This window comes from Salvia hispanica, chromosome 2, assembly GCF_029641045.1.
Source record: "Salvia hispanica isolate PSC_SH4W2 chromosome 2, Shi_PSC_v1, whole genome shotgun sequence".
NCBI classification, from domain to species: domain Eukaryota; kingdom Viridiplantae; phylum Streptophyta; class Magnoliopsida; order Lamiales; family Lamiaceae; genus Salvia; species Salvia hispanica.
Window position 1 is genome coordinate 46,507,408 of NC_142693.1, and position 26,685 is coordinate 46,534,092.

Here is a 26,685-nt window from a genome sequence, read left to right on the forward strand (position 1 = left end):
ACGGGTTTTAAGAAATGTAATGGAAAGTGAGTTGAAAAAGTTGGTGGGATGTGGGTCCTACTTTTAAAGTATTAGTTTTATAATAAAATGTGAGTATGAATGAGTTAGTGGAATATGAGGTCCACTACCAAAAATTGTAAAAAGTGAAGTGTGTCAAAATTTGGGGGCCGGACCGAAATAGTAAACTATGTCAAAATTTGGGAGACGGAGGGAGTAATTGGTAAAGTAAGGAGAAAGATAGAAAGAAAAAGTTATTAGTGAAGAATAACTTACCTCATTAGAGAAAAAATTACCAAAAAAAGGTAACCTAATTTATGGGTCGCACGAAAAAAGAATGAGGGTGTATTTTTATGGTATGGAGGTAAGTAATATCAGTTACCTAAAATTATTTAAATTATCATGATAGGTGGTATTCGTGGTAGAAAACCGAAATAAATCACATGTATGTATGCATTGAGATTGATATAGTAGTACTATAATTTTTTATACTATCGTATTTCTATTAGATCTTAACATTTGAATACTTGCGTATTTATTTCTGGTAAGTTATAGTTTGTAGCTCATTAGCTTTCTGTTTGTGCGCCTTTCTGTATATGCGTGAGAGATTTTGTAAGGAAGAGGAGATGGAAAAGAATTATTACCCGAATTGATGTCACAGAAAAGATAATGCTAGATTTGACAGGTTCTTTATCTTCTAAGTTCAAAGACATACTTACATAGCTGATTACAACTGGAATCTAAAACTTTCTATGCTCAAGTCTCGATCAACTCTCTGATTGGTTTTATGTTAACATTTTCTGAAGGGATATCACTGAATTCAAATAGAAGTGCTCTAAACTCATCTCCACTGAGAGTCTCTCTCTCCAACAAAACCTCTACCATCTTATCAATAGCCTCCCTGTTGTTACTTATATGGTTCTTTGCAATCTCATATGCACTCTCTATTATCCGCCTCACAGACTCGTCGATGTCTTCGGCTAGTTTCTCCGACATCTGATTCCTCGCTAGCATCCTCATCACCACATCGCTGCTCTGCACGCCAGGCTCGATCAATGTCCATGGCCCAATTTCAGACATTCCATATGCTATAACCATCTGAATGTACTCACAAAATTAATAATCATTGTTAAAAATCTCTTCAGTAATGATTTTGTCTCGTATATAAGTTTTTAGGTCTTTTAAGGGGTGAGTATCTCATTTCTAATCATACGGCTAAGATACATGAATTAGATTGAAATTGTTTTACCTGTCTGGCTAGTTGTGTTACTTGCTGCAAGTCTCCAGCTGCACCAGTTGTGATCTCGGGCTCCCCGAAGATAACCTCCTCCGCTGCTCGGCCTCCTAAGCCTCCCACAATTCTAGCGAACAATTGCTTCTTAGATACCAAGGTGGGATCATCTGCGGTAATGAACCATGTTAGGCCACGCGCTTGCCCTCGAGGGATCAATGTCACCTTCTGCATGGGATCATGTCCCGGAGTTAGGGTTCTGCCATTGTCATAAGTCACAACACAAGAAATTAATATCTCAAAGTTTTAGAAATGGCCACTCAACGCTTTAAAGACCTTATAAGGGGGAGGGTTATATAATGTACTCACGCGCAGACTGCGTGGCCAATCTCGTGATACGCGACCAAGATCTTGGTTTTCCCATCGGTCATGGCGGTTCCTTCCATTCCTGCTACTATACGGTCTATTGAGTCATCGATCTCCTTCAAACCAATCGCTCCTTTCCCTCTCCGGCCAGCAAGAATGGCGGCCTCGTTCATCAAATTCGCAAGATCCGCACCGCTGAAACCCGGAGTTCTCATTGCAACACCACCTAAATCAACATCTCTCTCCAACCTCTTGCCCTTGCTATGAACCTCCAGAATTTCCTCCCTCCCTCTAACATCTGGCAACCCTACGCTCACCTGAAAACAAACAAACAATGAGCAGAAAATGGACAAATCATCAAACAAAAATCCTAATTCGAAAACCTAACCTGCCTATCAAACCTTCCTGCTCTAAGCAGAGCAGAATCAAGAACATCAGGCCTATTCGTAGCAGCAATGACGATCACGCCACTGTTTCCACTAAAACCATCCATCTCAGTGAGGAGTTGGTTAAGCGTCTGCTCCCTCTCATCGTTGCCCCCGCCAATCCCCGTCCCTCTCTGCCTCCCAACGGCATCCACCTCATCAATAAACACGATGCAAGGTGAATTAGCCTTGGCTTTATTGAACAAGTCCCTCACCCTCGAAGCTCCAACGCCAACAAAAATCTCAATAAACTCTGACCCCGAAAGCGAGAAGAAGGGAACCCCAGCCTCCCCTGCAATAGCCTTCGCCAGCAGCGTCTTCCCTGTACCCGGAGGGCCGGTTAACAGCACCCCTTTCGGTATCCTCGCACCCACCGCACCAAATTTCTCAGGAGTCCTTAAAAACTCGACAATCTCTTCGAATTCCATCTTTGCTTCATCGACTCCCGCCACATCATCGAATGTGATTCCTGTATTCGGCTCCATCTCAAATTTAGCCTTGCTCCTCCCAAGCCCAAACGGCAAGTTAGGCCCACCACCGCGAATGTTCGAAGGTGGCCTTGTTAAAAGGAAAGTTCCTAACAGAATCAATGGAAGAGCTAAGTTGCTTAACAGATCAAGAATGGCGTCTGCGACGCTCGTCTCAACAGGGTGGGCTGCGAAGTCCACGTTCTTCTCCTTGAGCTTTCGGAGGAGCTCTTTGGGCAATCCGGGGAGCTGGATTTTGACTCGCTGGATTTTGTTCATCGCGGGATTGAATATCTCGGCGATTGCGACTGTCCCGTTCTGATATAAATCGACTTTTTTGACAACATCTTGGTCTAAATATTCGAGGAATCTAGAGTAGGACATACGGCTAGATGCGGCCTCGCTCGGGCTTTCTGGCTCCGCGACTGCTCTCCCCGGCGCTGCGGTCAGCGTGAGCCCGGTGGAAGTGGTCATTAGTTTTCGCCGGCTGAATTTGATGAGTTTTGGGGCAGGATTCGTGTCTCTGTGATCGTCGATGGGGAGCTTGCAAATGGGGATGTAAGAAGCCGACACGGCAACAGCAGGGGACATTTTACTTGAATGGATGAAATGAAACAGAGGTTAATTTTTGGTTTGGTTTGGTTTGAACGATTTTGGAGGGAAGAGTTTGTGCAGAGTTTAACTAATTAACGAGAATTTGAATGAGATGTTTCTAGTGGATTTTGGTTGAATTCGTGAACTGTCCAGAATGGTGGGTGTTGCCATGTGGGATTTGTTGTTTGGACTGTGGAGCTTTTGTTGATAGCCACACACTTGGAATTATAGTTTCATATTTTGCTAATACTTTGATTATATGTAATAATACTAGACATGTCCAGAAACTTAGGAGTAAAACAATTCTGAGTTACATCTCTAGAGCCAACACTCACAATTTCATATTGTTTATAACATGAAATGGCTGTGAATTTTTTGTGATTTGCGCCACGCATGGACTTGTAACACGTGTTTTATTAAAATTCCTTTTAAATTTTCCAACACGATAAAAAATAAGCAATAGAATAACAAGTTCTGTTTGCACAATAGAATTACTCTCAATTTCAAACCACAAATTAAATCTTTAAAAATTTCATATACGGAGTAAGGGAAACACTTCAAAAATACTACATCTATCCCTGAAAATTTGATACAGTTTACTATTTCGGTCCGTCCCTGAAAATTTGATACACTTCATTTTTACCATTTTTGGTAGTGGACCCCGTATTCCACTAACTCATTCCTACTCACATTTTATTATAAAACTAATACTTTAAAAGTAGGACTCACATCCTATTAACTTTTTCAACTCACTTTTCATTATATTTCTTAAAATCCGTGTCGAGTCAAAGTGTAGCAAATTTTGGGGGACGGAGGTAGTAACACATTTTTAATTAATATCATCCCACCAATTTAATCCATTCGATTTCTGAAACAAATGGTCAGGATAATGTCATGTCATCGATATGTGTCAATCAAAACTAGACTAAATATATGGTTCAAGGTTATATTTGGTATTTGATATTTTACTCGGTTCTTCCACTTCCTAAAATTCCGCTATTCATAATTCATCCATTACGAAAAGTGTTATAACTAATGTATTTTAATGTTTGTAATAATATTTGTTGGCCAAAATTTTGTAGCGTTCATTATTATATCGTAAAATACATACACATTTATATTTTAATATTTGTATTATAACAATATGTAATTTGTATTACACATAAGTTCGTTTTGCACTAAAAAAATTCTCATTAAACATGTTGCATCGTGTTTTGAAGTACGTTGCAATGATTGCGATTGTGCGTGTATAACATTTGCGTTTCTTGATCACAATGTTGCATCGCGTTTTGAAGTGCGTTGCAGTTATTGCGATAAGGCATTTCTTGTGTAATATATTTTCATAATAAAAAACTTGCAGCACAAAAATCAAACGATTGCAGCACAAAAAGTTAAAAATTGCATTGATAGTAACTGACATTGTAAAACAAAAATGTTGGTTAATGAGAAATGCAACAGTTGTTCGAATCCCATCCCTCGGACTCTATTCCTCTACTTCGAATTAAGTTTAGCAGTTAGACCACTAAAATGTTCCGAAGAACTCCTGAAATGAAGTGATTTTATTTCCTTTCCAATAGGCTGAATCTATCCAGCATCGGGATCAGTTGCTTCATCAGTTGGATTCTTTCCTTTCCGTCACTTGTTAACTACAGGTGTAAAATAAACTCTTGAGCCAGTAAGCAGAGTATCTCAATAACTAAGCACAGTCTCGAATAGAATAAGTAAAAAATTCAACAAATTAAGCAATGTCCATAATAAGCAATAAGAAACTTGGCGTACCCAGAATAAGCATAGTTTAGCACAAAATAAGCATTCTTTTGTACAAAATAAGCAAAATTTTCACTATATAAGTGCGAAATTGAGCAAATTCTTAAACAAATGAAACAACAATAGATTAAATTAACCATATTGTCCAACAAAGTAAGCAACATTTCGAATAACTAAAATATTTAGGAGAACTCCTGAAATGGAGTGATTTTATTTCGTTCTCAAAATGCTGCAATTGTTCAGCGTCGCTAGCAGCTGGATTCTTTCCTTTTGTGAACTAAAGGTGCACAAAAAAATCGATTCAGAACAAGATAGGAGGCTTTTTTTGGAAGTAAGCAAAGTATCTCAATACTTAAGCAATATTTCGAATAGCTTGAGCAAATAGCCAAATTAAGCAGAGGTAAGAACAAAGTAAACAATCTTCTATACAGAAAAAGCAACACTTCTAATATCACCAACCAAAAAAATTCAATACATAAACCAGAAAACAAAAATAAGCACATTTAACAAGAAAATAAGCATCTTCTCTGTCACACCCCAACTCTTATGACTTATGCACTTATCAAAAATAAATTCAAATTTTCAGAAGCACACATATTATAAAATTTCAAAAACCACTCTTTTATCAAGTACATATTCAAAATATTATGAACAGTAGTGGGACCCTCTCACCACTCTATTTATTGTACATTTATCTACATGCAAAAACGATGAGGAGGAGAAGGTTGTCAAAATGTGTCAGCCGCCGACCCTTATAATAACTGTAACTCACATCAACCAATGCATCATTGATATTTTATTCCTAAAACATATTAGTGGTTTATATGAGCCACAACTCAGTGTATATAAATCTTACCTTTAATTCCACAGCCCAAACAATCAATTATATTCTTTAACCAATATATATATATATATATATATGAAATATGTTCAACAAAATAAAAGATGATTCCATATAGATATGCATATGCCACTCTGTTTAGTTTATTATTGTCACAACCACAACTCCCTAATGCTAGTGAGCGTAGCTATTTCGCGACTAAACAATTCTCAATAATCAAGGGACAACATAAAAAGGATGAAATCACTTAAATCAATAGTATCAAAGGCATATGGGTACATAGTCAAAACGTGTTCAGAGTATCAAGACTAAGTTCAAAGCTTTCTAGTACATGATTCTAAGTTTTTCCAGCGGAAGAGTCCAAGACAAAGTAGCACGTATGAAGACATGCTACTTTGGGCTACCTAGCTACTTATTTAATATGCTTGTCCCAACACCTTCGCCTGCTCGTCCACGTTCAACCTGCACATTTGAAAATAACATGCAGGGCTGAGTATTTGATATACTCAGTGGGCACATTGCCAAAATAGTTCTATCTTTAATTGTCAATGCCACAGTTGAGTGATCACGGGGTTTTACTTAAAGGACCCGAGTCACTAAATACTTTTCCTTTAGTAAAGATTTTGATTGCGCAATCACGTAACATAGATATACCATATCTGAACCTTGTGTGAACCGAGAATGTGGCCACATTCCACGACGGTCACTGGACCGGCCAACCCCTTTTGTTAGCTCACGGTCCCCTTATGTGTACACTAGTCCGAGTAGGGTTTGCGGCCCTACTGGGACCCGAATTCGATTTAACTTAAATTGGCATAGCCAAGCAGATAGGTAATCATAAAACAAAACATGGCATGACAACATACTTGAGCAAAGAATCACATTTTCATACTAAAAACACATTTTAAAAGAATGCCCACCTCAAAAGCTAAAGCTCCTTCCGAAATTCCTTAACTTGGTCCTAGATGACGTTCGAAGACGTCCCTTTAGGAAATAAAATGATACTTAATTACATTTTTGAGATATCCATTAAGATTAAACATGGATGCATCCTAAGTGCGTGGTCATTTTATTCCTTTTTCTTAAATTCATAAAAAGTCCTTGAGCACTAAAATAAATCTTGCGATTTAGTTTGGTATGGAGGTCTACCAATTATTCGCTTAACGACAGAGCGTTGCCTCCTATGTATTTTATTCAAGCACTAAAATGGACTCGAGGTCTTTTCATCATTTCGTACCATAACTTATTCGAGCGTAAATACTAAAGTCCGGGAATTAAATTTATCATCGTGGAAATAATTTAGCGGGCCATTACTTAACCTCAATTATTTGATTGAGCAACATAAGTGGGCTCATGATTTAATTAGGCTAAAGCAAACTCCCATTTTATTTTAATTATTAGCCCAACTTCTTAGATTATTAAAGAATTAGTCCATTCTTTAGAATAAACCTTAGCCCATGCATTTAATTAATAGAGGCCCAAGAAGAGGCCCAAAATACTCCCTTTCCCCCAATTCTATCGACCTCTCTCTCTCAGAAATCACAAGACAAAATCCCTAAATTGGAGAATTGAAATCCCCAACTTCTTCCCCCTTCTTCCTCTCGGCGGAGACGCCGCCTCACCTGGTCGCCGGATCGCCGCCGGCTTCAGCTCCTCGGCGGCACGGAGTCGCCGACGGTTGGTGCCAGCGAGTCTCGCCGTCGCGCGAGGTTTCGGAAACGGCGCCTCTATCCAACGCCGCCATCCGCCTCCGGCGGCGTCCCTCTCTGTCTTGCTCACTCCACCGCCGCTGCTGCCCGCGCGGCGGCTCGCCGTCGCAGCCTTCCATCTATCTCTCCCTCTGGTTCCTCCGCGACGCGGCTGTTGTCCGAGAGCTTGGAAGCTGCTCATCGCGGCCTCCCATTGCCGTCGCCGACGCTGCTAAAATCTGCTTTTCAGACCAGCGCCGGCGCCGCCGCCTTCTCGCAGCCCTCCGTCGTTGTCCAGATCGGGCAGCTCAAGCACAAATTCCTTTAAAGCTAAGTTCTTTTCACTTCCTTCATTCCTTAGCATTTTGTTTAAAAATTCTGGGCAGTAGCTATGTGATTAAAGACTTTATTGTGGAGCTTAACTCACTGGAATGAGCTTGAAAAGATTATCTTGCTATGTTAAATGTTGTTTCTTCGATTCTAAGAGTTGGAGTTCTACTGGGGCTTTACAAATCTGCAGTTATCCTATAAGTTTGGTTAAGAAACGTTGGTCTCTTGATTATTAAAGCTCGTTACTTGCTGTGAGGCTGGATTTAGTATGGTTAACACTTGTGCTATGTGGTGATTGATCTAAACATGATGCAGATAAGGTGTTGGGGTATTGAGGTGTTTACCTCTTGATGTAGTGAAGGGGTGAGGCTACCCTTGTTGCTGCTTGAGATCAGCTCCTAAGGCACCAAGCTTTCTAACTCTCTCTGAAATTTGCTGGTTATTTGAGAAGTGTGGGAGGGAGTTCGAATATGGTGTGGAGGCCCTTGCTTTATAGGCTGATTTTGTGTACCTTAGTGGAGTTAATGAGGCTGACTTTGGTTGGTTTATTGCCCAGCATATCTCTTGTTCTTGATCCCAAAGCAGCCTTTTACATGACACATTTTGGTGCTACTTGGAGTACTAGAGTTTGACTAATTAATTTAGCTTGTTCTCACATGCTCTCATAGTACTTTGTTTCATAACTTCATTTGTTTGCAAGTTGCAGGCAATCTCTCACTTCCTTGATCTCCACTACTCTTGTTTGAAGGAACTTGGTGTTTTGCTAAGGACAAAGGGCTTCTCATATACTTATTTTGGTGGTTTGTGTGGCTAGGAAAAGCTGATGTGCAGGCTGTTTTGGAGGTGAGTGCAAGGCAGATTTGGCTTTCCACATTTGGGTAGGTCCTTAGTCCTTTATCACTAAGGTAGGATTGTCTCAATTCCTTAAACTAAACTCCATTTAACCTCCTGTCCCTAGCTGAAACTTAAGGCTCTTTTCTCATTTTGCAGGTGGGTCACCTTGGCTGTTTGATGTTCGCGGGCTCGGCCCGTCGTTCGGCCGGTGGGTTGCTCAAACGGGCCACGATTTGGGCCTGAGGAGGAAGGCCCGAATAGCATCTAAATTTTATTTTCTTTGTTTTCTTTCCTCGAAGCCTTGATCCACATATTGTAGTATTTTTGACATTAGTTGTTCGTCTGTTGTATTAGAAATGTTATTCGAAAATTTCATGATATTCTACAAATGTAAATTTCCAACTTCTTAGTTCAATTGATTACTTAGCTTTTACTTGTAACTAAAGGCTTTTAAAAGTTCACAACAAAAGCTCGAGTTTCAAAACTTCTTCATGAACGGGGAACTTCACATCTATATATAAAAAAAAACAACGAGGGAAAAGAAAAGTAAGGGTGCGGGTATTACAATTATTCTGTGATAGATCAAGCCTGACATCTGCCCGGGATTCCATTGTATCTAACCCGAAGGTCTCATTGCCATTGTACATATATATATGACCTGAAGGTCCATTGCCATTGTATATATGACCCGTAGGTCTCATTGTCATTGTATACATATATAAGACCCGAAGGTCCATTGTCATTATATATATGACCCGTATGTCCATTGCCATTGTATATGACCCGTAGGTCCATTGCCATTGATATCAGACCCAGGGAATGATTGTCACAGATCCTCTTTAATTCAATTATTCAAATAATTCCAAACCATGTGAAAACATATCAATTGCATCAAGTACATATTTCTAGCATATTTCATCCAATAATACCATTATAATATATGACATATATCCATTGCACAAATTACATATTCATATCATCTTTCACAGTCAATATCAAATAACACATAACTATATCATGTTCGTATCATATAGTCCAAATATTCACTCTAAGTCAACACATAGCAATTAACCACATAATACATGTAAAATTAAAAATGTGATTTATACACACCTGATTATGATAGGAAAACTCACTGAATCCCTGAATCCGAGTTATAATTTATAACCCTTGATCCTATAAATTATAAAAGCAAGATTTAATTGGAGAAAATAATTTATTTAACTACTATCTACATATAACCAAAAATATATATACATCAAATATATAGATGCAATCATACGCATGACTAAAAAAAAGTCGAAATCATACGCATGATTAAAAATCAAAGTGTATTGTATAAATTGAGATTAAATAAACTTCTCACCTATTTGCCCAAAATATTTCCTTACTTTTTCTTTTCTTCAGCTAACCTCTTCTAACCCCTTCTAATATCTCTTTTTCTAAAAGTTTTTTGCGTATAAAAATATATAATTGTATACAAATGTTCACATTGCACTAGCCGACTTAAACCAACAATTTGGAATGTTATTACTCCAAGTGGCAATCCTAAGTACAGGTGGTGTTACGTGTCCTCCAACATGAGTTTACAAAAATCATTTAATAGTCAAAATTCAAATATATAAATAGAGTTAGTAATTAGGAGATTAGTCATACTTAATTTTGTGCCTATATGTATAAGAACGTGTATATATATATAATTAATGCACAAAATACTTCCACAATTCCATGCACTCATTTACGTTAGTACATGCGCACACACACATTTAAATAATTATGGCATATATATACTAATTTAATTATAAAATATATACACATTCATATTTTATATTCTCGTGAATCAAAACTATCTATATATTCGACTATACCGAGTCGATCATAACCATAAATATATTCTCTATGACACACCCATATCTCTGTAGTATAAACGACAATAAAATATGTCATGATAATATAATATGATAATATGCAAAATAATGCAGGTTTCGGGCTAGGGATGTCACATTCTCGACCAGAATAAGCAAACTGTTCAACAAAGTAAACATTGTATAGAGGGAGCACATACCTAAATATGTACTCCCTCCGTTTCACCATAGTTGAGTCATTTTACCATTTCGGGAAGTTACTTCATAGTTGAGTCATTTCCTTATATGGTAACTTTTTTCTCTTTCATACTTTACTCTCTCTTACTTTATTCTCTCTACTTTATTCACTTTATACTTTATTCTCTCTAACTTTTCCTCTCTCTTACTTTTTTATCTATTTATTTAACACACTCGATATTTATTTTTAACACTCCGTGCCGAAAAGTTTCGCCTCAAATGTAAGCACAATTTAGTGCAAATAAGCAATTTTTGTTACCCAAAATGCAAGATTTCAAATATTACACAACAATAAGCACATTTTACACTAAATTAAGCAAACAAAACAAGAATTAATCACATTTATGCATAGTTAAAGACAAATTAAGCAACATTTCGACATGATTAAGCAAATAATTTTCACAAACAAATATTATTCCAAAAATAAATATTTATCACGGAATAAAGCAACCACAAGAAGAATTAAGCAACAAATCCATCGCAATAAGCAAATTGAAAACAATACTATGCAAAAACACCAAAATTGTGGACATCTAAACACACACGAAAACGAAATTAAACAGATTAAGCAATTGAAATCAACAAACATAACTTCACGAAACAAGAACCGGGCCAATCAGAAAATTACCAATTCGCGACGATTCTTCAACGTTAGGCTCTGTGGTCTTCGAAATCTCTCGTCTTTTGGATATTTTTCGAATTGCTGGTCGGTTGATGGACGCGGTTTACGTTGTGTTGATAGAAGCGTTGGACTTTGCTGTTGCCGGAACTGTGGTGAGCGCCGGGATTGGGTTAGGGTTTTCAATTGGAAATGTGTTTTTGGAGGTTTTTGGAGTTGAAAGCGGCGTAATGAGAAGTTGATTCGATTGGAAAGAGACCGTAAAGATTTGAAGGAAGTTGAAGAGAGTGGAAAGATGGTGTAATTGAGTGCCCACTCAAATTTCGCTCATCAAATTAGAAGAGCGTGCGTTAAATACATGAACTGACTACTTTACCCTTTAATGCAATGAAAATGCTAAAAAATGCAATCTCAGTTGATGAAATCACAACCCCACATCTATATATCTAACGCCTTATCAGTAGGATGTTATAAGTCTAAGTGTATAGGGAGTGTAGTGCTGCTCCCCTATAGAGTAATATTTAAATACAATAAAATTTTAAACGTGCACATTTTACATAAGTATTGTGATTTTCGATATTAATAACTGACAATTATATATGTAGACCAACATTTTGTAGACCAACAATTATATATGTAGACCAACATTTTGTACTTCCACCTTCCTAGAAAAGATGATTCTTACCTAGTATGACACAGGATTTTAATTATATAAGAAAATTGATAAATATGCTAGTGTTTGATTTAACGAGTTACTTTTATAAGTTATAGGATTGATTAAAAGTTAAAATATCAAGTTTTCCCATAAATAAGTTATGTGGGGTTTTCGGAATATTTATCAAACTGAAATTTTAGGTTAAAAACTAACTTAATTAAAAGTAATTTTTGTTTATTAATTTGTTTAGAGTTGGTCGAGAGTTTCATGACAATTAAGACTGATCATATTATGGGATTGCCAAGATTCCAGTCAGTTCAATCATTCTCTATAAGTTTCATTAATCATTCTTCTTACTTCTCCCTTATCCTAAAATATGGGATTGCCAATGAAATTTCTTGCATGGTTAATTCTTTTTGATCATTTGCATAGCTATTATTAGCATATCAAAACCTTTGATTTTAATAACATCTTGGATCTCATTAGAAATCCTCCCTCTCCAAGACGTTATAAAAATCAAACGCATATGATATGCTAGTAATAGCTTAAGCAAATGATAAAAGAATTGACTACACAAGAAATTTCATTGGCAATACCATATTTTAGTGAAAAGAGAGAATGAAAGAAGAATATGATTGATGCATAAACTTATAGAATGACTGAAAGGGTGGTAATAAAGAGAGGAACACGCCCAATGATCGTTGGAGTGTGCGCAGCGACCGCTCCACGAGATCCAGTAGCTACGGGATGATTGCCAGCGACCGCTGACCGCTGATCAAGAGACAAAAGCTACGGACCATTATACAGTGACCGCTGGCCAATGTGCAGCGGTCTGCTGGAAAAATACGGCGCACAGATTTGACCTACTTTCTCCCCAAAATTTACCATATTGTGCTGAATATTTACCATAATTATGGTACACAAAAATTGGGCTATAAATACCCCCTCAAACTTCATCATTAAGGATCTTTTTTTGGTTGCATAATTCTAGAGAATAATATTTTGATAGTTCTACTTAGTTCATCAAGTGCAAGAGTTCTACAAGGATTCAACCTTTGGGTTTTATTACTTTAGTTCTTATGTTTTTATTGTTTCCCCTAAAAACTACTATGTCTTTAGATTATTCAATCATGTGTAACTAAATTCATAGAATTCTAGGAATGTGTTAGTAGCGACTTTAGTTATACAGTTCTTATTTATTTAATATATGTTTTGTTCTTTACTTCGTTTCTATTCTAAGTGTTGGATAATCGCTTTACGTTTGAGTGACACATTCTGTGATGATTTATTGACTTGCTACATAATCGTAAGAGGAGGTTGGCGAGTTAGAAGAGCTTAGTTGACACAGTAATTAGCTTCCCTTAAAACGGGACTGTTAATTGAGAGTGGAGGCATCTTGAGAGTCTTAGAAGCTTTTAGGAGTTTCAAATCTTATTGTGGGATGGAGGGAGTATAAATTATAGTTTAATTTGATTATCTATTTCACTGCAATAATATATACACATATACAAAATTGAAATTTTGAAACAAATAATAAGATTGCCATTATAAGTTTTTTAATAAAATTAGTGAAATTAAATGTTTTATTTATTCTTATGGTAATTAAGAGAAATGGAAGTGAAAGAGTTTTAAGAGTCATTTTAATTATCGTAGATGTAATTAGTAGTTCTAAAGCCTTCCGTATATGTTAGTATTATAAAGTTTAAATTAATTAGATTATTTGTGGGACATTAAAAGTACATCTATCATAAATATGTGAGTAGGGCTGGGAAAAAATATCGAAAAAATGATATATCGCTCGTATCGTATTGAAAAATATCAAAAAATTATCGAATTTTCGATATATCGTAATTTTCGATACGATACGATATCGTATCGTAAGTTTTCGATACGATAACGATATGAATTTCCTTATATCGCGATATATCGTTTTATATCGAAAATACGATATGTATCGAAAATTTTCTATATATCGATATTTTCGATATATATCGATATTTTATTTTCGATATATATATCGATATATATCGAAATTTTCGATATATATCGAAATTTTCGATATATATCGATATTTAACGATATATCGAATTTCGGTACGATATATCGAAATATCGATACGATAACGATATGAAATTTTTTTATATCGAAAGTTCGATATATCGAACTTTCGATATATCGAAATTCGATATATCGAAACTTTCGATACGATAACGATATGAAATTCTTTCATATCGATATTTTCGATACGATACACGATACAACGTTTTCGATACGATATATCGTATCGACCCACCCCTATATGTGAGCAATAATTAAATGGAATATTAAATTGGCATATCTTAATTCTCTAAGCGCTTCTTTCCCATGTTAAATTTGATCCATATCAAAAGCCATTAGGGATCTCGGTGCATGGAATTGGAATTGAATTCCAAATCATTTGTTTGCTAAAATTATAGGAAATTGTATTTATATAAATTATGCACACACACTCACATAGTATGTGTAGTGTGTGTTTCTGTGTGTAACTGTATGTGCGTGTGAGTGTGTGTGACTGTGTGTGTATGTATGTGTGTGACTGTGTGTGCATATGTGAATGTGTGTAACTGTGTGTGAGTGTGTGAGTGTGTTTGTATGTGTAAATGTGTGTGCGCGTCTGTGTGTGTTTGTTTGTGTGTTTAACTTTGTATACGTATGTGGGTGAGAATGTGACTCTGTGTAATTGTGTGAGTGTGTGTAACTGTATGTGTGTATGTGTATGAGGATGTGAGTGGGTGTGTGTAAATGGATGCGTGCGGCTGTGTGTGTTTGCTTGTGTTGTGTGTGTAAGTGTGTGTGTAACTTCGTGCATGCATTTGTGCGTCTGTGTGTGTTTGCTTATGTGTATGTGTGTGTGCAGAGGCGGGCCTATGTTGTATGATGGGGTTCTAAGGATTCCCCATCAATTTTTGGTGCTACTATATTATACATATGCATGAAAAATAATATAAATCCATCCTTACTCGGTTAGTTGAGCTATCTGGGAACCAATGGACTTGGGATCAACTACTTCTAGCAGTGTTTTTTTTATAATGTGGCCTTCTTTTAGATTTTTCTTCTCTATTAATCAATTTATTTTTATGATTCTCATAGTTAATTCATTAAATACTAATTAATTTATTTATAGTATATTTTTTATTTTCTCACCCTAGTAATTTTATGTAAACTTGTGTATTTATATAAATATTGTTATTGTCAAATTATAAAGTAATATATCTTAAATTTATATTGGTAATTCTTAAATTGTTTATCTTTCATCATAATCTCTATCTCGTAGCTCTATAATGTACTTGTTGGACTGTTTATGACGTAAAATTATAAAGTAATGTATCTTTAACTTAATTATATTGATGATTCTTAAATTATTTATCTTTCACCATCCATCTCTATCTTGTAGTAGCTTTATAATGTACTTGTTGGACTGTTTATGATGTCTTTGACAAAAAATATGGAGTACAACAATTGTTAACATTCCTCACATATGTAAAAAATATTTTCATTAGTGGACGACACGAGTTTTAATTCGTAATAGGTAAAGTAGGTATAAATTAGGAATGACTTTCCATTTTTAGTATGACACTAATTTTGGTGGACGGACGAAAATGGAAAGATATAACTATTATTTTGTGGACGAAAGAAGTACTAGGAATTTGGACCCCCAGTATCAAAATCCCGTCGTCCGCCACTGTGTGTGTAACCTTGCATATGTATATGTAGGAATGTCAATGTAGCCCGCAACCCATGGGCCGGCCCGAATAGCTCGCCAAATTTACAGGGTTAGGGCTGAAAATTTCTAGCCCGATAAAATTACAGCCCGATTAGCCCGCACCCGATTAACCTACAAACCGTTAGGGCAAGACCCGAAAACCCGATGGGCTGGCCCGAAAACCCGATAAAATTTCTATCGTTCTATTTGTTTGACTCTAATTCGACACTTCATTGATTATTTTATAATATAGATTACTAAAAACATAACTTTCAATTTTATATATTAAATATATAAATTATATATTAAATTTTTATCAACATAATAATAGATATATAAATTAGAAACTTCAAATTCACTAAAAAATATATTTAAATTTCTAAAACATGCTTTAAAATTTCTTGATGTTTATGTTTTATTTTGCATAAATCTCAAATATTAGTATTTATATTCGTGGTTGTATGCAGATACAGTATATGCATACAACCACGAATATAAATACATTGTAAAAAAATGTCAATTGGGGTATTAATGTCAATTTTCAAAAAGTTAGGTATAATTAACTTTTAAAAAATATCTCAAAACCTTAAATTATTGCAAATATCTCAATTTAAATTATTTTTTCACACAACATAAATCAAATTTAAAATAATTTTATAATGATTCCAATGAAATCTTAAATGCATATGTTCCGGTATCAACATTTGAAAAAGAATATCGTAATTTTTCATATTTTCGACGGCCAACTTAATATCAATATAGATAACACAATATGTTAATATAAAATGTGTACAATTATTAAATTGTGTTGACATATCCAATGCATTGTGTAGATATCTTTAATACACTATATTGACACTGCGATTCAAAACCCTACATGTGGTAGTTAAACTTATCTTTTTAATATTAAAATATGAAAAACAAAATTACACATGACAAATTATAAATCATTAGATCTCTTAATTCATATGGTCTTAAATTAGTTGTAGTTAGCAACTAAGAAGTGAGTTAGCAATTGATCACACCCCTGTATATGTGTGTGCGTGTGTGTGTGAGAGATTATGTATGACTGTGTGTGTTGTGTGATTGTGTATGACTGTGTGTATTGTGTGTGTTTTGTTTATGTAGTGTGTGAAAATATCTAATTTTATAATTGTTTGGAATTCTAATTTCCTACTTTTGATATGAATTCAAATTGTGAAAATGGAATTATAATTTAATTCTAAATTCAGATATTGTGCGGTAGCAAACATCGGATTTGATATTTAAGCCTCCAATTCCAATTCCATAGCCCCAATTCTTTGATACCTTACAGAACCTAATGCAAATTAGAAATTACTCCAAATATTACTAATATTTAATAAATCAATAAATAGAAATATAAGAGTAAAATTGTCGAACTTAAATTGGAATTTATTCTCTAAGAGTTTCACTTACAAATTTTAACGTATATTTCGGTAAGTGTTTCACATGCAAATATGATTTTTATTGTAGAAAAGATCAAAATGACAAAATGTGATATATGGGACGGAAGTAGTACTTTTTAATAGTGAAATTAACAAATTCAAATATATATGCATTGATACTCCTTTCGTCCCCAAAGAATATGCACTTTGGGTTCGACACGGTTTTAATGCAAATTTGGTAAAGTAAGAGAGATGTAGAGAGAAAAAGTAATTAAAGTATTGTTAGTGGAGAATGGACCCCACTCATCAGTGAGAAAAGAATTTTGAAATTAGAAGGTGCATATTATTGTGGAACGAATTAAAAAGGAAAGAGTTCATATTCTTCTGGGACTGAGGGAGTACTATTAAATTAAAAAAAAAAACAACAATAATCTATAAGAATTACTCCCTTATGTCCCTCTTAGCTGAGTCGTAATCCTTTTTTGGCCGTCCCACTGTAGCTAAGTCATTTCCTATTTTGGCAAAAAACACTCACTTTTCTTCTCTTACTTTGCTCTCTCTTATTTTATTCCCTCTCCATTTCTCTACCTTTTCCCTTTCCTACTTTATTTTTTATTCACTTAACTCATTTTTAATACAATTTCTTAAATTTCGTGCCTAAAAGAAACGCCTCTACTAAAGAAGGACGGATGGAATATTTTGTACCTCCGGATAGATACCATATTTAGTTGAATGTCAACATAAACGGCTACAATTTGTATTTAAGTATTTCATATAAGTTCTAATATGTATTTAAACAATTTCAAGAGCATTTCTATTATTTTCCCCAAAACTCCTCTTTTATTGTACATATAGAAAAATTTGCTTCTTTTCTAAACTGAATTAACAAAGATGGTATTTTATAGAATAGAAAAGATACGTATCATCTAACTTAATGAACATCGCTGTCAACAATAGTAGGAAACTACGATATAAGAGAAGCGTTTGTCATATGAGTAGTAGGAAACTATGATATGATCATACAAATTCAAATGATAAAATAAATAAATAAATAAATAAATAAAATAAAACAGAAAAATTACACGCCCGTGCGATGCACGGGTCATTTTAATTTCTTCATATTTATTTCATTATGCGAAATAAAGTTTGTGAAATGATAAACAAAAGAATATTCGACATCCTCTTACTTTGGATTATACTTTTCCGATCACATTAACCCCACATGGCCACAAGAAAGTGTGTTTAAATGCTAATTTTTCTTAAAAATGTCAATACGATCACGTTAAAATTTCAACACATATTTGTGTTATCATTTTAATAAACTATATTGACATTTAAATATCAGACTTAAAATTAAAAAGAATTTTAATTCTGTGAAAATATGAATTAGCCGTTAAGTTATAATTGCAGGGGCAAGTTTACGTTGCAATAATTTAAGATTGCACTGGTGAGACACTTCCTAGTCGAGCTTCATTTCATTGCAATATAGTGACCCTATTCACTAAAAACCCAAGCCTTGAAACCTAAATCCTAAACCCTTAACTTTAAAATATACTCATCATGACTAACAAATGAGCCAAATATCAATAAAATTTTCTTTCCGCCCCAATTCAATTTTACTTTGTCGATCACTCAAACTTTGGTTGAAATATTTAAAAATATCAATACTTATGAATTCTCAAACATTGGTTGAAATATTTAAAAACATCAATACTTACTCAAGCTTTGGTGTTTTTCATGAGGATTGATGAGATATTTCCAAAACATTGCTTTATATTGTAATTAATTAAATAAAATTAGAAATAATATTATCATATAAAAATGATAAACAAAAATGTATATAATAAATATAATAATATATATGAAACAATTAATCAAATACTACAGTATTCTATTATTAAATCATACTAAGAGATAAAAACCTATTATATTAAAGAATTAAATAAAAGAGAAATCAACTATAAATTTTGGAAATCTTTGTTATACACTACACTACATGTAAAATTAATCAAATATAATTCAAGTTCTTTATTAGTATTGTAAAGCATAAAAAAGCAGTAGTACTTATATTAACTAATTGGAACATAAGTTATATTCATGGCCTCATGGGCGCATTTTTTATGGTTAAAAAACTAATATAGGCGGTAAGTTGGACTCAATGCACAATAAACTTTAAATAATTTCTCAATCACCCCATAATTTTACACAAAGCATATAACATATTTAAAGTAATTGATCAATACATCCCAACCCTAAATCAGCGCCCAATTTAAACTAATATAGTAATAAATAAGAAAAACATCTCTAGAATCAGCCCTCAAAATTCGCTACCAACATAATTTTCTATATAATTTTTTCTTTCCAAAATTAGTAGTAGTAATTTTAAAAAATATCATGCACCCTACATTAAGATAGTCTTCCAACAAAGTAAAATATGTTAGTGTTCGCCATCAACATTTCCCAACACGGTCACCTTGTGTGCTTCATCTGCATCAGTATTCACTTCGTAGACGCCTGCACCATCAATCCATTCAGATAAAATGTAAAAAAGCAAGGTTGAACAGTTTGTAGTTGGTGAGGTAACACAATATCCTTATCTCATTCGACACTCGATCTTTTGTAGTTAGAAATGTATTTACGGCTATTTACCTTGGATTTTGTTAAATTCTCCAAATCCTTGTCCCACATCGGCTTGGTGATGATCCTAGCTCCTCTATATAAGTGTGGATAACCCTCCCCCTTATGAAGCCTTTTAAGGGGTGAGTGGCCCATTTCTAATGGATTTTTCAAGCACTTTCTTCAGTTACGCATGCAACCTTGCCAGTGGATGTGGACCTTGAGAACATGTGTCTGTGAAAAACATGATAGGAAGTTTAATGCATGTATGATTTCAACGGTAACTGAAATAAAATTAAAGCGTTCCGACCTTCATCTTCACAAAATTGAAACTGACGTCTTCCTCTCTTTTTTTCTTTTTTACTTGGTGAAAAACTTTCCCCTCAGAAATCGCCGCCTAGCCATTATCGGTGCAATAATTGTTGCAACCACACACAATACATCTCTTTTTCTTCCTCTCTTAATCCTTGTTGAAGAAGATTTAGATTGAAGCTCACAATCCATTCCTTCTTCTTCCCCTTTAAGTCCTTGTTGAAGAAGATTAATGTTAAAACTCATCTTTTTTTTGAATGACGCCGATCAATACAAAGAATCATGACCTGATGCAAAGCTTCTCCCAATGGTAAGAATAGAAACACCACATCACAATTTTGCATAAAATACAATATAATGAGTGATCGGATTTGTAGGTACCAAAATCATATATTTATAATGATCCTATATTAAAACATTTTGACTCCCAAAACCTTTTCATTTCCCTCATTTATCACAAGAATCTTATAAAATTTTCACTCTACTCGGCTATAAAAAAACGTACTAACATAATATACGTTTTAATAACAATCATTAATTGACCATCAAGATTTGAATTGAAAGCCATAGTGAGCGGTTAATTCTCTATTAAAGGCTATAATTAAATTAATTAAATTACAAATAGATTTTCTCAAAACTCTTTAAAATGGTTATTAGGATTTAGAAAGTCGTTTGGTTTACCTTCTCTGCTCACCCTTACAATTTCACGTGCACCTATAACTCCGGGAGATCAATACATATACTCTATAGTATACATGCTCCATATATAGAAATGAAGCCGGATATATAATACTGAAAAATTTCCGACCTCAAATCATTTATCACAACTACTACTGCAGTAATAGATATTAGAGAATGCATCTAATGATCTAATCCATTTTGAGCATCAAAGTCTATCTCACCAAAAAAGAAATATAGACATGTGTATTGCAGTTACCATCATTAATTTTTATTAGGCATGAAAACGTGTCTATTGCAGTTACCATCATTAATTTTTATCAGGCAAGAAAACGTGTCTATAGCAGTTACCATCAATAATTTTTATTAGGCATGAAAAGGTTGATATATGAAACTGTCCGATTAAGATCCATAATTTTAATAACAAAAATCAATTTACATTAAATTATATTTTTTAACAAAGATGGTATTTTATAGAATAGAAAAGATATGTATCATCTAACTTAATGAACTTCGCTGTCAACAACAGTAGGAAACTACGATATAAGAGAAGCGTTTGTCATATGAGTAGCAGGAAACTACGATCTGATCATACAAATTCAAATGATAAAATAAATAAATAAATAAAATAAAATAAAACAGAAATATTACAAATTGAACTAATTTTTGGATTAAATTAAAAATGCATTTTACAAAATTTGAGTAGTAGCAATTGCAATAGGTTGACATTTACCAGAATTGGGAGAAACTTCATACCAACTTGAAAACTTAAGCATTGGATTGTCATTATAGAAATATAGCCACCTTGCATTCTAACGTTTCCTCTCAGTAATATGACAGATACATATAAGTACAAACATTGAAAACTAAAGCTCCAACCGCTAGCATAGTGAAACTAACACAACCAGTGCATATGGAGCATTTAAGAACATAATACAACAAACACTCCATGTAAATGGCGTAAACGCTTCTTCTATACACTTCTCAAATTATAAAGGAATCAAAATGTGAGAAATCAAGTGAAATACTGCAAAGTATATATGTCAAAAAATCCTCTCACAAAGATGTTAATTTGGCATTCTTCTCTAATACTTTTAGAATCCAATGTCATTTGTTATCAAACTAAAATTCATGATAAATGCCTCATAATTTTTTGACCTTTCACATAATAATCTATTAATAAAAAAATATTAATTAATAAACAATTTTAAAACTAAAATGACATTCATGTAAATTTCATCAAAATTCCCCTTTTATATATGTATAAATAACTTCTAAACTAAAATGGCATTCATGTTAATTTCATCAAAACTACCCTTTTTGCATTATCTTTTTCATTTTTGTGTTATTTTCCTTAGCTTTTATTACATGTAATATATATTTTTTTTAATTAAACTTGGAACTCTAATATTTTTATTAAAAAAAGATAATATAAATATGTAAATTTCAAATATCAAACAGATAGTTAAGAGCATACAATTATTTTTTTATTGAGATTTAGAGTGTAACATTTCAAAAATTAAAAATTAATAAATTATTGTTTGATATAAAAATAATTTGATGAATCCACTTTTATCATTTTAGATTATTTTAATGTATCATATATCAACGAATTAGTTAAAATGTAAGAATATAAAGAATACATGGCTTTCAAAAGTTAAATATATGAGTTAATATTAGGGGATGGGATAAAATATATTATCCAATCATATTTTAGAAAGAGTATATGAAACACATATGTCATTGCGTGAATAACATATGCATAAGCTACAGATGTATATAATAAACACATTAATGCAACGGTAATAAAGTACATGCACAAAATATGAATTTAATTTAAATTAAAATATAATATATAATTACTATTTCAACCCCATTATGGCATTGTCATTCACTACTAGAAAATCATCATTTCATCACACTTCAAATGTGATCATAGGGTCATATTCTAATGCTTATAGCACCCTAATCCAAAATCAAGACCAAATCTAAACCCTTAGATTTTAAAATGAGCGGATGAAATTAAATCTTACGAGTCTTAATAAATAGTAGACAAAATATCAATAAAAGGATAATATCGTCATTATGTTATCATATGATAATTTTCGTGAATGTTTTTTTATATCAACTTAGTGTATTACAAATATCAACAATATGACATAAGAATATCAACACTAGTACAAGAAAATATCAACACATATTTATTGAGATTTTTTGATGTATTTGTTGATAAAAATCTGGTTATCAACATTTACGAAAACTAAAATAAAAAATATCAAATTTCATCATCCGAACGTTGTCGGAACATATGCAATTGTGATCTTGTTGGAATCCTTATACAATTATCTTTAATTTGATATATTTTTTGCGAAAAAATAATTTAAATCGAGAGAGTTACGTAAATTTAAAGTTTTAAGATGATTTTAATGAGAGGGAATTGACATTAATACCCTCTAATTTTATTTATTAATTTTCTTAATTGAAAATATAATCCATGTGGCATTATTTCAACCATTAGATCTTCTAATCTAATGGATAAGATTTAATCTTAGTTTGGAATTATTAATTAGTTAGCAATTGATCCCCTCCCCTGTGATGATATAGTATGTATTTTTGTTACACTTCGTCTATAATCACACTTGATGTAAGTGTGTTAACATAAGATGTAATAATAGGTTTAGTGTAAGGACAGAGTGTCTACTACTTAACCTAAAAATGTCAAGTAAAACCACTTGTAGTGGCACTAGAAAGTGTGATAAGATGTCATCTGAGAATACACTGACTTATTACATGTGAACATTTACAAAATACTACCTACAAATAGTTCTAACTACACCCGGCCCTCCAGTAGTATGCAATTGCCCTTTTCCACCTATAAATTTCCATAATTTATATACTAATCCTTTGAATACTAATAAATTATAATTTCATCCTTTAGATACTTAATTTGCATCTTTCTATAAATATATACTCCCTCCGTTCCCTCAAGTTGAGGCGGAACTTTTCGGCACGGAGTTTAAGAAATGAATGTTGAGTGTGTTAAATAAATAGATAAAAAAGTAAGAAAGAGAAAAAAGGTAAAGAGAATAAAGTAAAAAGTGAATAAAGTAGAAAGAATAAAGTAAGAGAGAGGAAAAAATTACTATAAATGGAAATTACTCAACTATGAGGGAACTTCCCGAAATGGAAAAATGACTCAACTATGAAGGAACGGAGGGAGTACTTAGTTTTGTACTTCCAATATACAAATGCATTATAAACTCCTGTAATTAATAATCGAACAAATTTGTGTAATACTCCACAAAATTTGAATGTATAAAAATCCAAAATATTCAATGGTATTACACGAAACTCTAACTCTAACCATGCATTCCAAACAACATGAAATGTCAATTCATTTTCTTCTTAAACTAAGTGAGTACTAGTACAAATTTTAAAGTCTAATCTAATATAAAGAGCATAACATATTTGTAGGTAAAATGCTTCTCTCTTTATATACGTGAGCCTCTTCTCTATTTATCAAAAGAATAAGTCCCTCTTCAACGTGCCCTGAAAAACCTCAAAGAAATCAACTTCAAAGAGTTACTACCATGAACAGAAAAGTTACGTGTTATATAGAATAAAAACCTCAAACGAATCAACTTCCAAGGATATAACACTTAAGAGATTATTAAGAATATAAAATAATAGTCACAAATAAAACTAGTGAAAAAAACTAAGACGTAAAATGAATTATAGTACAAGTAAAATAATAAAAAAAGCATAAACCAAGATCGATCATAAACAATATAAATAGATAATTAAATAACAATAGTATACCTGAAATCCAAGCAATCACATGACCATTACCTTTTCCGCTCAAGCGTTTTGGTTTCTCTTACTTGTATTCTAAGGGCTCGTTTGATAAGAAAGATGAGATATAACAAGATTTGTTAAATAAGATAAGAAATGCGGGCTTCGTGTCATGATAAGTTCGGATGAAGGTTTTTGCGTTGTTGTTTGGTAGTCAAGAAATTATCTAGATTTTGTACTAATAAATCATAATAAATGAGGTAGAAATGCTATCCGACCAAATTTGTGAGATACATATCTTTGTATTTTAAGGAAAAATTTGCGGGCTCGGATGGGCCAGAGAGAAAACCACGGGCTGACATAATATGTTAACTATGATATCAAACACTTAGAAATAGTCATATAAGTATTTATATCTAGGCATTACTAACTTATCAAACGGGCCCTAATAGAAATAAAAATGATAAGCAAATTCATAGCTTAAATCAAATGATTATATTATATGAAGACACTAAATATACCTTTGCATTTTCTGTTCTCCAATAAGCAAGAAAGTTGATCCATTGATCTTCAAAAACTCTATCGATCTCTGTCATGTATTAAATGCTCGATAGGTACGTCAGCCCAATACCTTATTTTTAAATGATTCTTCCAAGTTCTCCATTTAAGCCCAAACGGAGGCCAAAACCCACTTCTCGGCAATGATAAGGACCTCGAATCGTAACTACATGACACAAAGTAAACAAACTAATGTTAAAAATATGTATATATAATTGACAAATTAAACAAACTAAGCTTTGTTTGACGACGATGAATGGCTATGGTCTGAATGAGGGGCTATGTTTGAAGCTTCTTGATGTATGCTTCTATTATAAATTCTTCTACGTATTGGAGTCCTAGTAGTAAAATCTGTATATCATTATAAAAAGTTATGTTCAAATAAATGAAATTTATTTCCAATACGATTGAACAAAATCAGAGAACTTAGGGAAATGGAATTTCAACAGGCCTTCTAGTTCCCTTTCTTGAGAGTTGAGAAACTTATTATAATCCACACACAACACACAAGATCAAACAACATCAATGAACACTTGGTAAACTGGAAAATGAACAAACATTCACTTCTTCAAAACTTGTGAAACTAATCCTAATCAAGACTCTCTGTCTCTCACACAAACACTAAATGCAATCAGAAACAGCCAAATCCGATCAAACAATAACACAAAAACACCCATGACATGAATCACTCTCATTTTCACTAGACACAATCAACAAACCATCAACATCCAAAACACTAAACCCACCTATCCACAAACAGCAGTGTAATGCGTAAATTACCCCAATTGGAAAAGAATAGCGTACACCAAAAAATTCATATACGAATTGAATGATTCGAAGATTCGATTACACCGCAAAATGTAGAGAATTAAAGAGAAGTGTTAAAACAATCTATAGATCTATAGATAGGGCAAGGTTGACAAAATACCGGAACATGCTAGCATACACTCCTCGCCTCGCCTTTGCTGAGTAATCCGAGACTGCCACTATTTTTTCCCAACGAGGAGATGTTGAAATTTGAGAGAGGGATAGGGTTTTGGGTTTGTAGAGAAAATTTTTTGGGAAAATTGCAGGCTGAGTCCGAGACTGCCGCTTTTTCTTTCACTAGTGTTAACACCTGTGCTATGCACAAGACAAAAGATTTTTAAATAAGAAAGATATATTAACTTAAAATAAAGAATATAGAGTATATAAGTACAAAAATATATCTAGAAATAAAAATTAATTAAAATAAGTATTTGTAATATTATAAATAATTGAAAATATTATAAACAACAACATAAAGATATTTGTACTCCTCTCAACCCACTCTCAATGAAACATTTCATATTTTAGCAGATGATTGTATACTCCCTCTGTCCAATAGTAATGGAGATGTTTATTTTCGGCACGTAATCTAACAAAAATTGTGTTAAGTGAGTTATGTAAATGAAGGATAAAGTAAGAAATGAAAAAGATAGAGAGATGGAGAGAGATCAAAGTAAGAGAGAGTAAAGTAAGTGAGAAGAATATGGTGACTTTACTAAAAAAGGAAATGACTCCAATACTATGAAATGTATCAAAATGACAATGAATAAACTACTATGAAACAGAATGAGTACTATTTTAATATTTGATATGAGTGTAATAGTGTACAATAAAAGAAATAACAAAAGAGATGTGTGG

At 33.4% G+C, this 26,685-nt stretch overlaps 1 protein-coding gene and 2 long non-coding RNA genes across 3 annotated transcripts; 1 reads left to right on the plus strand and 2 right to left on the minus strand.

Moving 5' to 3' along the window:
• Positions 1 to 753: 753 nt before the first annotated feature.
• LOC148932532 (ATP-dependent zinc metalloprotease FTSH 6, chloroplastic-like) lies at positions 754 to 3,077 on the minus strand. Its single transcript, XM_089065139.1, has 4 exons — positions 1,983 to 3,077; positions 1,598 to 1,911; positions 1,247 to 1,487; positions 754 to 1,095 (listed from the first exon to the last, which is right to left on the minus strand). The coding sequence occupies exons 1-4, from the start codon at positions 3,075 to 3,077 to the stop codon at positions 754 to 756; spliced, it is 1,992 nt and encodes a 663-aa protein (XP_088921265.1).
• Positions 3,078 to 7,214: 4,137 nt separating this feature from the next.
• LOC148932533 (uncharacterized) lies at positions 7,215 to 8,955 on the plus strand. Its single transcript, XR_016135156.1, has 2 exons — positions 7,215 to 8,611; positions 8,697 to 8,955. It is a non-coding gene; the product is annotated as an uncharacterized LOC148932533 (long non-coding RNA).
• A 14,984-nt stretch (positions 8,956 to 23,939) lies between these two features.
• LOC125202358 (uncharacterized) lies at positions 23,940 to 26,105 on the minus strand. Its single transcript, XR_007173085.2, has 3 exons — positions 25,949 to 26,105; positions 24,984 to 25,186; positions 23,940 to 24,219 (listed from the first exon to the last, which is right to left on the minus strand). It is a non-coding gene; the product is annotated as an uncharacterized LOC125202358 (long non-coding RNA).
• Between the last annotated feature and the right edge of the window lie 580 nt (positions 26,106 to 26,685).

Excerpts from the sequence above, each read along its gene's own strand:
- LOC148932532 (XM_089065139.1), bottom strand. The coding sequence starts at position 3,077 with ATGTCCCCTGCTGTTGCCGTGTCGGCTTCTTACATCCCCATTTGCAAG. Across the intron at positions 1,488-1,597 it reads ATTGGCCACGCAGTCTGCGC|AACCCTAACTCCGGGACATG; the intron begins GTGAGTACATTA and ends TGACAATGGCAG. Across the intron at positions 1,096-1,246 it reads TAACACAACTAGCCAGACAG|ATGGTTATAGCATATGGAAT; the intron begins GTAAAACAATTT and ends GAGTACATTCAG.